Source organism: Pan troglodytes, chromosome 5 (genome assembly GCF_028858775.2).
Source record: "Pan troglodytes isolate AG18354 chromosome 5, NHGRI_mPanTro3-v2.0_pri, whole genome shotgun sequence".
NCBI lineage: Eukaryota > Metazoa > Chordata > Mammalia > Primates > Hominidae > Pan > Pan troglodytes.
In genome coordinates this window covers 26,070,607-26,088,385 of record NC_072403.2, presented here as the reverse complement: position 1 = coordinate 26,088,385, position 17,779 = coordinate 26,070,607, and the positions used below count along the sequence as shown (strand labels likewise).

General features: G+C 40.6%; 1 protein-coding gene across 3 annotated transcripts in view; it reads left to right on the top strand.

Moving 5' to 3' along the window:
- The window catches only part of MBOAT1 (membrane bound O-acyltransferase domain containing 1), a 111,454-nt gene that overhangs the window by 71,491 nt on the left and 22,184 nt on the right, over positions 1-17,779 (top strand). For all 3 annotated transcript variants that reach the window (XM_009450581.4, XM_063812804.1, XM_063812803.1), the window contains 4 exons: positions 9,876-9,931; positions 12,320-12,374; positions 14,373-14,556; positions 16,468-16,660. In XM_009450581.4, the coding sequence (XP_009448856.2) occupies positions 9,876-9,931; positions 12,320-12,374; positions 14,373-14,556; positions 16,468-16,660 (488 nt within the window). The remainder of the gene's footprint in view (positions 1-9,875; positions 9,932-12,319; positions 12,375-14,372; positions 14,557-16,467; positions 16,661-17,779) is intronic.

The following is a 17,779-nucleotide window of genomic DNA, read 5'->3' as shown; positions in this document are numbered from 1 at the left end:
AAGCTTCCCTGGTTGCCATCCCCTCCCTCCCCCCACTCCCTGTACCCCAGAGTCATGCATTTGGATCTCAGGTAGCAGGAGGTCTCTTGCCTGGCTCTCAAGGGTTGGTGCTACCATTGCCTGTCAGTCATATCTTGTCCCTGGTGCACAGAGTGTTTGTAGCTGGCGGCCACAGATACCTCCCTCATCCATTGTGTCATACGTTTAGCTAGTGTTATATGTGTTTATTCCCAAACTTGTTTATTGCAGTTGTATGTATGTATCAGTATCAGGATTCTCTAGCGACACAGAACCAATAGGATTTTTATGTGAGAGGATTTATTATGGGAATTGCCTTATGTGATTATGGAGGCCAAGAAGTCCCACCATCTGCCATCTGTGAGCTAGAGATCCAGAAAACCTGGTGGTATGATTCAGTCTGAGGCTGAAGGCCTGAGAACTAGGGGTTAAGTCCCAGAGTCCAAAGGCCTGAGAACCAGGAGCTCCTATACCTAAGGGCAGGAGAAGATGATGTCTCAGCTCAAGGAGAAAGAGAATGAGTCCTTCCTTTCGCTTTTCTGTTCTTGCCCTCTAAGGATTGGATGATCGTCTTCCACATTGACAAGGGTGGATCTTCCTTATTCAGTCCATGGATTCAAATGCTAATCTCTTTTGGAAACCCTCATAGGTACACCAAGAAATAATGTTCTACCAGCTATCTGAGCATCCCTGAGCCCAGTCAAGTTGACACACAAAATTGACCATCACAACTTACATGTAAGCTGATTATATGTGAATGTGAAAGGAGAGATAATAGTTTCTCTAAATCTAGGTTGGGTCCCTTGGAAAGCCACCAAGATAAGTTTAGTCTATTAAAAATAATTGCCATTGAATTAAATGTGAGTGAGAATGCTGAAAGGATTGGGGGTTGGGGGAAGGAAGTATAAACATGAAGGATTCTTCACTCAGATGGCTTTGCAAGCATCTTTACTTTCTTTTACCTTCTCAGCCTGTGCTAGAGGGAATGACACTGGAGATAGTGGCTGGGGCTTATGTGAGAGAGATGCCATCCTTCAGCAGATCTGCACTCCAAGGAAAGGCTTTGGTCCTGTGTCAAAGGCTCATTAGTTCATTATTCAGGAGGCAGTGACTGGGGAACCCTGTGTATACCAGGCACAGTGATAGGAGACAGAAGCGAGCAAAGACTGCAGAATGAATGTCTAGTTACATATTTTAAGTTTGTGTAGAAAGTTCAGGCTGGGCACGGTGACTCATGCTTGTAATCTCAGCACTTTGGGAGGCTGAGGTGGGAGGATCATTTGAGTCCAGGAGTTTGAGACCAGCCTGGGCAACACAGTGAGACCCCATCTTTACAAAAAAATTTAAAACTCAGCTGGGTGTGGTGGTGTGTACCTGTAGTCCCGGCTATTCAGGAGGCTGAGGTGGAAGGATCTCTTGAGCCCAGGAGGTCAAGGCTGCAGTGAGCTGTGATAATGCCACTGTACTCCACCTGGGCAACAGAGCAAGACCCTGTCTCAAAAAAAAAAAAAAAAAAAAAGGTTAAAATGTGAGTGTATTTTTGTGTACTGGGTTGAATAGTGTCCTCCCAAGATTCATGTCCACCCAGCACCTCAGAATATGTCCTTATTTGGAAATAGTCTTTACAGATGCAATTAGTTAAGATAAGATGAGGTCACATTGGGCGGGGCACCGTGGCTCACAGTTGTAATCTCAGCACTTTGGGAGACTCGGAGATGGAAACCAGCCTGTCCAACATGGTGAAACCCCGTCTCTACAAAAAATACAAAAATTAGCAGGGCGTGGTGGCGCATGCCTGTAGTCCCACAGCTACATGGGAGGCTGAAGCAGGGGAATCGCCTGAACCCAGGAGGTGGAGGTTGTAGGGAGCGGGGACCACACCACTGCATTCCAGCCTGGGCGACAGGGTGAGACTTGGTCTCAAAACAAACAAACAAAATAAAAACCCAAACAAACAGATCAGGTCACACTGGATTAGAGTGGGCCCTAGATCCAGTACGACTGTGTCCTGGTAAGAAAGCCATGAGGGACAGACTCACACACATGCATACAGGGAAGACGGCCATGTCAAGATGGAGGCCGACATTGGAGTAATGCAGACGCAAGCCCGGGAGCTCAAGGGTTGCCGTCAGCCACCGGAAGCAAGGAAGGAGAATGGAACAGATTCTCTCTCAGCGCCTGCAGAAGGAACCAGTCCTGCAGATATCTTGATTTTGGACTTTTAACCTCAAGAACTGTGAGAGAAGACATTTTTGTTGTTGTAAGCCACCCAGCTTGTAATTTCTCACAGCAGCCCTAGGAAGCTCATGCGCGTTGTTTTATGATTCCCCACCTTTTGATGAATTAGCAACCGTCCCCTGATCCTCATCATACAGGATAAGGATGCCTCTACCGTCTGCATCTCTGGCTGTTCTTGTCACATCTCCATTTGTTTTATTAAAACCATAAACTCTTGAATAATTTCTACATCATTTTGAATGTAATCAGAATTCTGAAATTATCAAAGGGAAAAAATAAAGGGCATTTGTGGAAAACAGTCACGTGCTTCTGAACATCGTGGATTTGGGGGTTTGACACCAGAGGAGCATGGAAATCAGTTCCTGTCAACCTCACTTTCAGCCACATAGTCTTGATAAATGTCCTCAAGAGATGTTTATTTTCTGGCATTTTTTGGATCTCCTCGTAGTAAGAAATCTCTGATGTTACCCACAAAACTACAGAATGTTTAAACTAGAAAGGACATTGTTGTTAGGGAAATAATACAGAAAAAAAAATCCGCCTGAAAATTGCATGTGATTCAGTTCTGTGATTACTGAGTGGCCCTACTGTCTAGTTCTCGAAGGGTATGTTGTCTTTTTTTCTTTGTATCATTATTAAGCAGTGTTATTTTTCCCTACCACTGTAAAGGCAGGCTGCCTCACTACCATAAATCCCTCTTCCTGCATAATGTCAGTTAACATCCATGGAGAGTACATACCAACCTGAAATTGACAAAATGTTTTAAATCACAAATTGCCAGTTAGAGAGGTATTTTACCAGTGTTTATTCTCATTACAGGCATGCGAGCAAACCACAAGTTCATCAGAATGGAATTGATTTAACCCTACTATTGCAGTTGAAATATCTTGTTTCGGATTTTGTCAAGAGATAAAGTAGTATTTTGAAGTTGAACCTGGTGTTTTAAAGCAGCCTGATGTATAGCCATTCTCTTTTGAGCATGCATGCAAACCTAAATGTTTAGCATACTTTATTATGCCTTCAGAATAAGAGCACAGATAGGAATTGAATGGGATGGGATGAGGTTAGTGTTTGTGTTAAACAATGTGTGTGTGTGTGTGTGTGTTTAATTTTGGGGAACACATAAACTTGTATTTTAGATTATTCTGGGACTTGAAATTGTATTTTTCATTCCAAGAGTAATCAAGTTTTCATGGACTGGACTGGAATTAATGGTAAGGGAAACAAACGAGATACACTTTTATTGGTGCTGCTAATACAATTCATATCAATACATGCGGTGGTGAATGTCCTTTATGTTTTCTCTGTGAATGTGGGCTGTTAAAAGCACTAGAATATTTCCTGTTCTCCTGGGGGAAGCTCAATGATTGCTTGTAATACAGCTGGTACTTAGTTCCTTTTAGGTTTGTGGGAGCAAACTGATTCTTCCTTTTTGCTCACAGAAGGGTGCAAATCGAGTTTTCTTTGGAGGGCCCTAGCAAGAACTCTTATTTCCTTTTGCCATGGTAGGCCAGATTCAGGCAGATAATTGCTCTCCCATCACGATTGCAGGTTGATTTGCCCACATGTTGTTGTAAACACTGTGAAATGAGAACTCTTATGTACTGCTAGTGGGAGTGTAAACTGGCATAACTCTTCTGGAAGGCAGTTTCACCATCAATTTCAAACAAGATTTTTTTTTTTAAAGTTCATATCCTATGATAGGATAAATTCCTAGGAGTTAAATTACCATAAGGAAATCAAAATTTATTCATAAACATGTTCAGCTGTTGTCAATAATGGTGATAAACCAGAAACATCCTAAATGGTCTAAAAGAGATGAATGATTAAATTATGGTGCTAATATGCCTCCATTGAAAATGATATTTTCTAAGACTATAAAAAACATAAGACAAATACATGTCCCAAGATTGCATTTTTCTTTTTAATGTGGACATGTATAGAAAAAGAGTGAAAGGAAATATTGAAAATGTGAAAGCAGTATTGGTGATTTTAATACTCATTCTACTCTTTTATATTACTATAATAGTGAGAGAAAATCCTGGAATTTTATTTAAATATATTTGCATGCATGTTAAAAGGTTATGGTGCACTGAAGCTAACAGAATTGGAACAACTGCTGTTTGTGTTCCTTGTTGCCTTAATTGGGTGTAATAGAAATATTACTTGCCTGTACCTCTTGCTAGCGATAGAGATCATTTGTCCTGTTGTTCCGTGGACAGTGTTTTCCTCTGTTGGTTTATGACATCCTGGTCACTCCATCTGACCAGCCCACTATGTTCAAATAATTGGGTTCTATAATAGGGAAAAAAGGAGGATATTTGCAAAGAGATTTCAAGATTTGTTTATTTCATGTTTCTTTTTCATGCTGCTGCCAGCTTTTCAATAACTAACACAGTCACTTGGAATTTAATTCTGCAGACATAAGTTATACCAAGTATATTCGAATATAGAGAATATTCAAATCGAGAATTGGTGATTTTGTTGTTGAGTGCCAAAATATAGAAGTTTAATTTTTGAAGAAATTAAAAGAGTAAAAGCTTTCCTACTCTAATTCACCCCTGGATGGTTCTGAATAGATACTGATGAACTCTGAAATGAGTCCAGAGGCGTGATCTCTGCCTTTAGTTGCATCCCTAGGAAGCCTGGTAGAACTATGTACTTCCTTTGCTGCAACTTCTGGAGTTGCTTATTTTCTCATGCTGACATAATTGATAGGAATTGGGAGCATTCCACTGAAGCTGTAATATCCTCCTCCTCCTCTGCAGTCATTCAGGGAGTGTGGGGAGGGTATAGGAGAGGCAGAAGCAATAGAGAGGTGAGGAAATGCTGCTTGAGCTTTCTCTGTCCCTCGCTACCAGGTCCGAGCTGCAGGTTGTACAAGTCACATTGTATCTTGGCACCCACTGGAGTTGTGCGAGATGGCAGTAGCGGTCTAGGTTGCTGTTGAGTGGAAGTTTGTTGAATCTGTATTCTCTTCCCCTGCCAAACTTCTTGCTTGCCTGACTTCCTGCTTTTCTACTGTCCAAGTACCACAAGTGGATTTTTATTATAAGCAAAGGAAGTAATAAAGATACGAAGTAGAGCCTTTTGGTTCTAAAATTACCTGTTGGGCGAACATCAGAGGCTTGAATATCAGTTCATCTTGATGCTGGCCAGCCAGACGTGTGATTGGTTGGCTCTTCCGACACCAATAACCGATGGCTGGGTTATCTCATTGTCCCATCCTACCTTTACTGGGACATCAGAACTCTACCACTTTAGGTCCAAAGATTAAGGTAAAATAGGTAGGTTTTATTGAAATATTGCTCAAATCTAAGATTTTGTTTAATGTTTTAAAGATAAGTTATTTTTGGTTAGGAGCTGATGTTGGGAATGAATGAATGAGTGAATGGGTACCACATCTGATGAATTGCCTAGAGTCTGTATCAGAAGGCAATAATGGGGGGTGCTGGCATTGTTCTAGCTTTCTTTTTACTTCAAACATATCTTCAGCTACCTGTTTTCTCTTAATTTTTCCTATTCTATTATATTTCATTGTCTAGTCTTGACTAATGATCTTAGTTTCAAGAAGAAACATAAGATTTTTCTTTGGCTTTTTTTAATAATGAAAAAAATTTATAGGACAATAGTAAAATAGCCCTACTTCATCCATGCTGGAGTCTATCCAACTCCAGGTTGGTCAGATGGTGGATCCTATGATTGGATCCTATGATTGACAAGTGCGTTTAAATCCAAGGTTGGAGAGGTGAAAATCTGAGTGAAGCTCAAGTTCGGAGGCCTCATAATCCTAAGGAAATTGTTGGGGCTGCATCAAGGAGCCATTTATGGATCTCCTCCTTTTTTTGTCCTTCCTGTGCTTTTAGTATGTTCTCCTGTACTGAGTTTTGTATTTTTTTGCAAAAAAAAAAAAAAGAACATGAATTCCAATCATAAACCAATAAATGTGTTCTGGATTGTTTTATGATTTGATTGAAGTATGACATAGATGATACTTAAGTTTTATCTTAAGTCAGTAACTAAGGATTTGATTCTCAAGTCTTAGTAACTTGGGCGAAGTACATTTTCATATCAGATCTGTCCATAAGTTTAAATAAATTCATCAAATTAAGAAGTGTTCAGAGAGAACTTGTTTTGAGAAAGACAGTATGGTGCTTTTCCTTGCATTGCACAAAAGTAAGTATGTAGGAAGATTCTAAACTCCTTTTCCTTTTAGTTGCTTTTAGATCAGCATTTTTACAAGTTACTAGTTCTTTGTGTTTTACAAACTCACTGTCATATGTGGGTATGTGAATTGTTTCTTTTTATTTAGATTGTTAAATTTAAATATTTAAATTAACTTCTTTAGATATTTAAAATGGAAGCAATATATTGTTGAAAGTATGGTCTAGATGATGTGGGACAGCATTTTACCCATAGCTTCTATTTTTTTTTTTCTATAAAAAGGACATCTTTTCTGAGGAATGACAGTATGGCTTTTACATAGACCCAATGGTACAGATTTTATATTGAATAATTAGTATTTATTGACTTTGCTGTAGCTATTCAGTATTATGTATTGCATTTGTCTGGGTTCTCTGAAAAGCAGATGCCAAGTTGGAAACAGGCATGTAAGAGATTTGTTTGGTGAAATGCCTGCTAGGGAAATTGGAGAGGGAAATGGATGAGGCTGGAAAAGCCAACAGATTGAAATGCAGGTTTGCCTGAGAAGGAAAAAGGGAAGGAAGAGAAGAAAAAAGGTCTTGGATTGGAGTGCAGTTCTAAGACAGTTTTGGCAAATTCAGTAGAGAGTCCTTGAATGAGATAAAATTCTTGGACAGATGAGGATCACAGTTTGTAGGGAGGGGTCTGCCTAAGTGTCCCTACTGCACTCAGTCATAGCTGGGAGCAGCCTGAGGGAGGCATGGTGTCAGTGTGATCATGGGTAAAATCGCAGCAATGGGGCCAGCTCACTCCCACAGCACCAGATCTGAGAGGTACATTCTACGGCCACAGCACATGTAAATATCAGGCTACTAAATGTTTTGCTTAACGTGCGCCACCGAATCATGGAATACATTAGGTCTAACCCAAGATAGAGGAAAACAAATGTTCTCTTTCTACAGAGACAGAAAGATAGGCTAATACCATGACACGTCTTATCTCTTTATCAATTGAACGTAGGAACTTACTTGGTTTGCAAATAGCATGGTTGGCACACTGGGCTTTGTATAAGGAAGGCTGGTTCCTAGAGGTTTTTTTTTGTCATTCAGAAAGAGCAAAATAAGACAAAAAGGCTTTGGAAAGAAAACTCTTGTGCTTTGAAGGCCGTGTTTGGAAACTACCTTGAGTGTGGTGCTTCGAGTGAATCTCTTTCCAGAAAAATAGCCCTCATCATGTGTTACATGTTATGGGTCAGAAGTCTTGTTGTCAGGAGGGTGAGCTACAGTCTGGTCTAAAAAAGCTTTAATGTAGCCCTTATTACTAGGACCAAAACCTCATGCTTCTGCAAGAGCAATTTTGTTTTCAATATAAAAGAGCATGTTGTAAATGGGTGTCATCTGTGAGTACATCTTGCTACACTTGCCTCACCAGATCTGGTGGAGCAGATGACCTTCCTTTTCTTCTTTCACAGCCGAGTTCTCTTTCCCTCTCTCAGCCTCATGTACAACATTAGCAATCTTGTTTCAAATAATGAACACTGGCCATTGGGCTTTAAGATATAAAGATATTGCAAATAAGATATAAATTTGGGTAATAGTGGTAAGATTTCAAAGGGTATTTGTTGATACTTTCTTTAAAATAGTTTATCTTATTTACATATATTTATAGTTGAAAATATATCCTCATTATTTTCAAGAGGTGGAAAATGGGAATTAGGATGAGAGGAATGAGACAAGAAAATAGACTCACAGAGAAGTGGATGAGTGTCGTTGACAACATCGGATGTGGCCTAAAAGTGGTTTGTATTATTGAGTTGTAAGAGTGTTTTTATATAGACTAGTAAAGTCCCTTATCAGATACATGGTTTGCAAATATTTTCTTGCATTCCTTGAAATATCTTTTCACTTTCTTGGGTGATGTGTGTCCTTCGAAGCACAAACATTTAAATTCTAATGATATTCATTTAATTTACTTTTTCTTTTATTGTTTGTGCTTTTGGAAACCAGTGTGTAACCTGAGGTCACAAAGATTTATACTTACGTTTTCTTCTAAGGGTTCTCTTGTTTTAGCTCTTAGATCTAGGTCTTTGATCCATTTTGAATTGATTTTTCTGTTCTTTCATGTGTACATCTCATTGTCCCAATACCATTTGTTAAAAAGACTGTTCTTCCCCTCATTAAGATACCTTGGCAGCCTTGTTGACACTGGTGCCACTTCTCAGGCAAATTTTTATTTGATGGCTTTTTCCAAATTAAAGTTGGTATTATTGTTGGCCAATAAATGGTTTATTTACAGGCAGCTGCATTTTACAAATGTATCTTCTACTTTATGCCTTTTATAGAACAAAGCATAGTAGAGCATTTTTAGATGAAGGAGCCCGTGTATCTGTCTATCCAGGTGGAATCAGGGCACTGGATTGTGTATCTCCCAAACCAGCTCTTCTCACGTTTTAATGAGTGGAATTCCCTGGCAATCTTGTTAAAATGCAGATTCTTAGGTGGGCATGGTTGCTCACACCTGTAATCCCAGCACTTTCGGAGGCTCATGTGGGAGGATCACTTGAGCTCATGTTCGAGACCAGCTGGGGCAACACAGTAAGACCCAGTCTCTACAAAAAATACAAAAATTAGCCGGGCGTGATGGTATATACCTGTAATCCCAACTACTTGGGAGGCTGAGGTGAGAGGATTGCTTGAGCCCAGGAGGTCGAGGCCACAGTGAGCCATGTTTATGCCACTGCACTCCACCCTGGGCAACAGAGTGAAAAAAAAATGCAGATTCTCATTTTCTAGGTCTGGAATGGAGTCTGCATTTCCAACTAGCTCCTGGGCATGCTGATGGTGCTGGTCCAGGAGCTACACCAAGTAATGGCACAAGAGTGTCTAATGTGATCTTCTTATTCAGTGTTGTTATATCTATCTATGTAAAGTGAGTTCGAAGGGAAATAAAAATGGTTTATTTCAAATTCATTATTTTTGTATTTTATTTAATAAACTTCGAGATGAAAAAACCACCATCCAGAAAAATAGAATGAAAGTTTCTTTCCAACGGCTGTATTAGTCCGTTCTCATGCTGCTAAATAAAGACATACCCAAGACTGGGTAATTTATAAAGGAAAGAGGTTTAATTGAATCACAGTTCCTCATGGCTGAGGAAGCCTCAGGAAACTTACAATCATGGCGGAAAGAGAAGCAAACATGGCTTTCTTCACATGGCAGCAGCAAGGAGAACTGCAGAGTGAAGGGAGAGGGGGAGGCCCCTTATAAAACCATCAGGTCTTGTGAGAACTCACTCACTATCACGAGAACAGCATGGAGGTAACTGCCCCCATGATTCAATTACCTCCCATTGGGTCCCTCCCACGACATGTGGGGATTATGGGAACTACAATTCAAGATGAGATTTGGGTGGGGGCACAGCCAGACCACATCAATGGCCTTCTTGCCAATCTTGATTATTTTCTGTCTTCCTTCCAGGCCTCTGATGATTGTCACTCAGAAGATCACAACCTTGGCATTCCAGGTTCATGATGGTGAGAACAGCAACCCTCCTTTTGGTTCTCAGAGTGAGCCTGACATGCAGAGCTCTTCTTTTTATACTATGTACACAGTCCAAAGTTTAGACAAATGCTGGCAGATCTTGCTTTATCTTGTTCAAAATTTCCAGGCCTCGTCAATCATAGCCTTTCACTTTTCCAGCCATGATTCACCATTTTCCTGCAGAATCGGCAGTCTAAATTTGCTGACGTATTTGTACTGAGAACTCTGTGTTTTCTGTTTATCTTTACAACGTTTTAAATTTAAGTTAATTTGTGACACTCTCTGCCCTTTGTTTTCACATCTGTTAAAAAGAAATGACATCCTTTTAGCTTTGGTTTAATCTCTGAGAAGCTCACAAGCTAATGAAAGATCAAATAGTATTGGCTGGTTAATCATTTTTAAATGCTAGGTTGGTTTTTTTTTTTTTTTTGGCTTGGAAAATTATCTAATGATAATTCCCTATAAAAAGCTGGGAAAGGGGCCAGGCACGGTGGCTCACACCTGTAATCCCAGCACTTTGGGAGGCCGAGGTGGGCGGATCACGAGGTCAGTAGTTCGAGACCAGCCTGACCAACATGATGAAACCCCGTCTCTACTAAAAATACAAAAATTAGCTAGGCGTGGTGGCACATGCCTGTAATCCCAGCTACTTAGGAGGCTGAGGCAGGAGAATTGCTTGAACCCGGGAGGCAGAGGTTGCAGTGAGCCGAGATCGCGTCACTGCACTCCAGCCTGGGTGATAGAGCGAGACTCCATGACAACAACAACAACAACAACAAAGCTGGGAAAAGGAAGAATCTTCTGTTTGTATAAAACTGAACATTTTCTTCACTCAGGCACTGCCTAAAAATGGCCAGAAAGTGTGATTTACATTGTTCAAACTGGGTTCCAAGAAAAGGAGGAAGATTATTTCAGCTGGGCGGAAGATTTCAATATGGGCTTTGGAGAGGCCAGGTGCAATTAGTAAAAGTATATTCTGTGGATTTGTACTGCTCTAACAAGCACTTTTTGACTGTTGACTTTTTTTTAAATGTTGAGAGGTTGAAATTTATCTCTGACAGCTAGTTTCCTTATTTTTCCTTAAAGCTTGTGAACTGATATAATTTCATTTGACCCAGTGTATCCCTAGTTCATACTTGGTGATTTAGTCATTCTGTAGAGAACCGGGTAGTTTTATACCAAGGATGGAGTCTTTCTAGAGTAAACAACTGTCCTGGTTTGCCCAGTACTAAAAGGTTTCACAAGATGTGACTTTCAGTGCCAAAATCAGAGAGTCCGGAGCAAAGCAGGGTGAGTTAGTTACTCTATTTGTAGCTGGAAAGTCCCCTTGGTAGTGGTTATAGACATTAGCAACTGAAATCAATAGCTAAAATCCGTTTAATTTCTAGGATTGCCAGTGATTACTATTTGATGAGATCTTATAAAAATGAGTTTTTAAAAACACTGCTTCTTTTTTCTTTTTAAGAAGCTTCGTTGCCTAAATTTACTTTTTAAAGCATTCTCAATTTACCATATTTCCTGGAACATCCCTTAAATGCAGCAAAATGTTTACTCGCCTTTTTTTTTTTTTTTTTTCCTGGTGTGTGGGAGGAACGAGTAAATTCCAGAAATATTCTGCCTCCTCTTAGGCATGATTTTGAATTGCCTTCATGGTTGATGACCCTACTCAGCCTTAGCTGAATATACAGTTTTAGAGTTGACACATTGCTTTTAAGATAATACTTCAGCTTCTCTGACTCTAAGTTAGTGTGTACATTTCACAGAAAGCATGGATGTGACTTGGTTGGGAGTTTTTCTGATAAGGACGAATGATAAAAAGAAGAAAACTCTGATAATTTCTTTGTAATTTTCCCACAATCAAGATTACATTTCCCCCATTTTATTTTTTATTTTTTATTGTTCTGGAAGAGGAAAGTCTCCTGTTTCTTTTTCCATTATGTCCCACAACCAGGCTCTCAGCTTGTAGTAGGTGTCTGCACCTCGAGCAGCCAGGGAGGTATTTAAGCTGTGGCAGCCTGTGAAAGGCAAGATGCTCTCTCTGATGTATCAGGGAAGACATATACAAAGTGGCAAGGAACTCCCAGATGCACCAGATGGGGAGGGTTCTCTGGGATCCATGTCATACTGTACAGTTTAAGTAGGAGAAACCTTTGAGTCCTTCCCTCTCCATGTGAACCTACAGAGACTTTGCTTCTCACACGTGTACTTTTGGGTAGCTCTTTTGGTCCAGGGCATTAAAAAAAATGAAAAACAGGAACTCTTTATGATTTATGAAGCAAACAAAGATTACCTGGTTCAAATGACTTTGATAAGACCCTTTTATAATTTGTCATCTAATTCACTTCAAACATCTTATTTCTAAATTCTTTTCTTTTTCATAGGATTAGGTCGAAGAGCTGGAGACCTTTCTGCTGAACAACATCGACTTGCTATCAAGTAAGTGAAGTGTAACGATATATTAACAAGCCCTTTGCATATCAGTATCTAGAGATTTTCCTCATTTAAAAATATCCGCACATTCATTCTGTTCTATGGATATAATATCATTTATTTTATGAATCTGCTATTGATGAACATGTGCATTGTTACCAGTCTTTGGTTTTTACAAGTGATTAAGTGATGAATAACCTTGTACTAGGTCATTTTGAAATGTGTTAGGGTAGAACTGTAGGATAGAGTCTCAGAAGTAGAATCGTTAGGTCAAAGAGTAAATAGAACTGTACCTCTGCAAGGCTGTCCTTCCCTGGGGTTGTTATGTTTACTCTGGAAGTATTCTTACTGGGCATGTGTCTTGGGGGTCCTAAAGAATAGTGAATGATCAATGTCAGTGTGATTAAATGCCACTCTGAAAAAAGATAGGAAGTAGGGCAGGAGAGGTGAGTATAGCTGAGTTAAATACAGGAGAAGGGCTACAGGTGGCTTTGCCAGTGTTGATGTGAAGTAGGAAGGGGGAGTGTTGGAGAAGAAGTGGGAGGGGAATAACTTTGATCTGAGAGTAAAGATGGCATGTGGGGTAGCACATCGGGTGCAGCCATGGTGGAGCGGCGGGGGGTTCCTGCTAGACAGAAGCAGGGACAACTGGCATAACTGAGGAAGGTTCCAGGTGGTAGAGGAGATTGACTTCTTCATTCCTGCATTAAGGAATTGGGACTTGGAAGCAGTGGAGCACTATTGAAAGATTCTAATGAATCAGCCCTTTCCTAAGCACAATAGAGGTGTAAATGCTGTAGGGCAGCAGTCTCCAACCTGTTTGGGACCAGTTTAGTGGAAGACAGTTTTTCCACTGACCCAGGGTTGCGGGTGGTGGTGGGGGGATGGTTTCAGGAGGGCCTTACATTTATTGTGCACTTTGTATTGTTATTACATTGTAATATATAATGAAATAATTATACAACTCACCATAATGTAGAATCTGCGGGAGCCCTGAGCTTGTTTTCCTGCAACTAGGTGTCCCATCTGGGGGTGTTGGGGAACAGTGACAGATCATCAGTCTTTAGATTCTTATAAGGAGTGTGCAGCCTACATCCCTGGCATGCACGGTTCACCATAGAGTTTGCACTCCTATGAGAATCTAATGCCGCTGCTGATCTGACATTAGGTGGCGCTCAGGCGGTAATGTAAGTGATAGGGAGAGGCTGTAAATACAGATGAAGCTTTGTTTGCTCACATGCCGCTCACCTGCTGCTGTTGGCCCAGTTCCTAACAGGCCACAGACCAATACCAGTCTGAGCCCCAGGGGTTGGGAACCCCTGCTATAGGGGATAATTCCGGCGACTGGTTAGCAATGACATTTCAGGGAGTCTTTATTCTATCTTGCTAGAACAGGCCTTCCAAAATGTCATTAAAGCACCACACAGAACAGTTCTCTACAGACTTTTTTCCCTCCACTACCTTGGTCTGTTACTCAGGAACTCAGGCCTGGTTGCCAAAGCAGACAACAGGCTGCTACTGCGGTTCTTCTGCGTGGCCTCTTTCAGTGGAAACTGGTTCCACCCATCATTTGTTTTGTATTTATGTTGGCAATCGGGAGGGAGTTTTCCCATTTGGAAGCATCTCGATCCGCTAACATTAGGTCAGGTTCCGCCCTGCTTTATGTTTATTACCTTCGTTTTGTCCTGTAGACAGGGAAGGTTGATGAGATAAGGACATTTCCCAGCCTGAGTTGCACTTGCCCTCGCCCAGCTCTGAGTGCCTACGGCTGTGTCTGGCCAGCAGAGGGCAGCATGGAGCTCTATGCCTGCTGTGAGCCCCCTGCTTCTTTAACCTTTCCTTTCCACAAGATTTCTCCTCGGCTGACTATTATAGAAACAAAACAAGGAAAGGTCATGTCATGTATCGAATCTACAGAGATAACATTTGTGTTTGCTTATTTACAGATTCTGAAGAAAAAGCAAAGACTGAAGACTTTTCAATTTATTTACTTTATTTTCACAGAGTGAAACCCTCTTTTTTGGAATACTTAAGTTACCTTCTCAATTTCATGAGTGTCATAGCTGGTCCTTGTAACAATTTCAAGGACTACGTAGCCTTCATTGAGGGGAAGCATATACACATGAAGTTGCTGGAGGTGAACTGGAAGCGAAAAGGTTTCCACAGCTTGCCAGAACCTTCTCCCACAGTAAGTTTTTAGTGTCTAGAGAATAGGGTTTTGCTGCCAGGGTTGACTCTCTCTAATAATGGTTCTAATTAAGAAGCCAAACAGTTTACCAGAAAGCTTGGCCAATAACTTTTCTCATTTATTTAAAATACCAGTATAGTTACTTATTTGCAGCAGTTTATTTTGCAGCAACTGGTGTTTATTTTACTGAGAAGCTCATTGGCTAGGAAAATGAAAGCAGTCAGTTCATCAGTCAATATTTAGTGCATACAAGGTGTCCAGCACTGTGGAGTTAACACGTTTGAATACTATGGGTGTTTTGCCTTTATGAGTTGAAATTCAAGTACAGCCAAAAGATAATATGGCATAGAAGGTGAGGGGGAGGGGGACCACGGAACTGGAATTACTGTGTTTTTCTTGTAGAGCTCACTTATTGCAAGGGAAACCAGTTTTACCTTGGCATGCCTAAAGCTTGTTTATGTTGACCTTGAGAGAATTTAAGATGACTTTTTGAAATAATATTTTAAAACTTAACCTGAATTTTATCAATCTCTAATTAGTCAATATTAGAATAACTCATTGAACTTTACAAATATGCTAAATTTATTCAGGTCAAATATCCTATATTTAAGGGACATTTGTAATTAACAAAAGGAGTGGTGAAAATTGGAAAAGGAAAGAAATGAGGATAATTCAAGTTAAATATTTTGAAAGTGCTAACACTTTGGCAAAGACTATGAGTTAAGTATTTGAAAACTTAAGGGATTTATTAATTAGGTATGAGTTTTTAGATATTTTTGACATAGTTGAGTTCTCAGCACTTTATGGTTGGTCAAGTGTCTCAAGTTCATCTGCTTTACCAAAACGATCTAGGAGTGAAGTCACCATGGTTGTGAGAGACACCAAAGTGACAGCATTTCTAGGCAGTCTCTGTCACCTTAGTGTTTTCATGCTTCTCGTGCTTTTATTTATAAGATAATGTCATCAGATAGTCTTTCTGCCACTCTCCAAGGAAACACTTGCATTTTTGTGCACAGATAAGGTGAAGTGGTGAGGTTGCATTTTAGTTCAAGACATACAGCTGGGAAAGGGCTGGGATCCATGAGCTGGTGCCTATCAGTGGTATAGCTGTAATTGTGGCTGAGCGTGCTAAGCACTTAACTGGAATCCAGGCACTGTTCACAGGACCTTGCAAATACTCATTCACTTAAACCCCAAGGTGCCCTCTGAGGAAGGTGCTATTGCTATGCCCATACTACCAATAAAAGTCTTTTTTTTATGAAGTCGGAGACTAGAGTTCTATTGAATGTTGAAGGACATTCCTTGAAATGTCAGGGAAGCTGGGCAAAATCACTCTGTCCAGAGGAATTTAAAAAGTCAGCACATAATTAACCCCGGAGTAGACTATATCTAAACCATCCTGGAAGGCTTTCTAGAGCTCCCCATTACCTGCCCATGTCCTGGCTGGCCCAGGTATTCAATCACTTGCTCAGAATCCTTCGTACCTGAGCCTCTGTCTTCCCTACTGGTGATTCAAGCCCATTTCCTGGGCTCTGCTGGCCACAGGAATAGAAGGCAAATGTGCAAATGTTTTTTGTTTTTCTTGATGGAAACTTGCCACCCTGTTATCCATTTCTCTTGTGTTTTGGATAAGTACTTACATTTTGTTCATTGAATATGCTGATGGAAGTTTTCTTCCAGTCTAGATACATTCAACCCCCAAGTGTCAGAGGCATGTTCTGTATCTAAATATAGCACCTAATCTCCATTGTCAGATTTGTCTCATGAGAAAGAATGCCTGTTGTCACTCCTTCTGGGGAATAATGCCAAGCAGCTGTTGGAGCAATGTTGTCCTGAACAGGTCCATGCCAAAGCTGTTTTCTTCATACCTGAGCCTTCTGCATGGTGACACTGATTTTTCCCCATTTTCAGGGAGCTGTGATACACAAGTTGGGCATCACCTTGGTGTCTCTCCTTTTGTTTTTGACGCTAACGAAGACCTTTCCTGTCACCTGCCTTGTGGATGACTGGTTTGTCCATAAAGCAAGCTTTCCGGCTCGACTCTGCTACTTATATGTTGTCATGCAAGCCTCAAAGCCCAAGTATTACTTTGCATGGACATTAGGTAAGTTTGATGGAGTAGCTGTAACTGAATGAGGGAAAAATGCTACTGCTTGAATGGCTTAGCCAGAACGACATTTTGGATCACTTCATCAAAGAAGCTCAACACGTAATGGGAGGCAGTTGAACCAGGGTCAGTTTTAACGTTCCAACATAGCACTCCTCTCTCCCACCCTCCATAAACTCAGTTCTCCATGATAAGGAGAAAAACATCCTGGCTGTTGTTTAAACCCAGTGTTATTAGCAGATGTCAAAACTTGGAAGCTTCTCCTTCTACCAATCAAAGTTGGCCATGTAAAGCAGTGGAAAGTTGAGGGGAAATTCTGGAATGATTATCTGGCTTTCTTTTTTTTTTTTGACGTGGAGTCTCACTCTGTCGCCCAGGCTGGAGCACAGTGGCGCAATCTTGGCTCACTGCAAGCTCCACCTCCTGGGTTAATGCCATTCTCCTGCCTCAGCCTCCCAGTAGCTGGGACTACAGGCGTCCGCCACCACACCCAGCTAATTTTTTTGTATTTTTAGTAGAGATGGGGTTTCACAGTGTTAGCCAGGATGGTCTCGATCTCCTGACCTCGTGATCTGCCCGCCCTGGCCTCCCAAAGTGCTGGGATTACAGGTATGAGCCACCACGCCCAGCCTTGATCTGGCTTTCTTGTAGTTTTTCTGGGTTTTATGTAACATAGGATGCACCTTGAATTAATTTGACCAATACACATGCTAATTTAGGTTACACTTCTTTAAGGAACTGTTGTTAGGTTTTTATGTCTTAGAAAGAAACTGACTTCAAGTTTTTTTTTTTTTTTTTAGGTAGAAAGTTCAGCTTCATTTGGTTTTATCACACCTTTTTTTTTTTTCCTGTGGGATAACTTGGTCTATATTAAGCTTTTATCTCTTTCCTTTCAAACAATTTTAGACTGCAGTTGCATAAAGCTTTACTAACATGAGCTATAAACCCATCTGTGTACTTAGAGATTGGGAAAGGGTGTTGATAAAGCACAGAAGCCCTGTCTGTGTCACACTGGAACCCTTTCAGGGATGGGAGTTGTGTGTCTTAGCTGCAAGCGACCTGCACTTGATGTCAGAGAGCAGTGACTTGGCTTATTAAATAAAATAGAAGATTAAA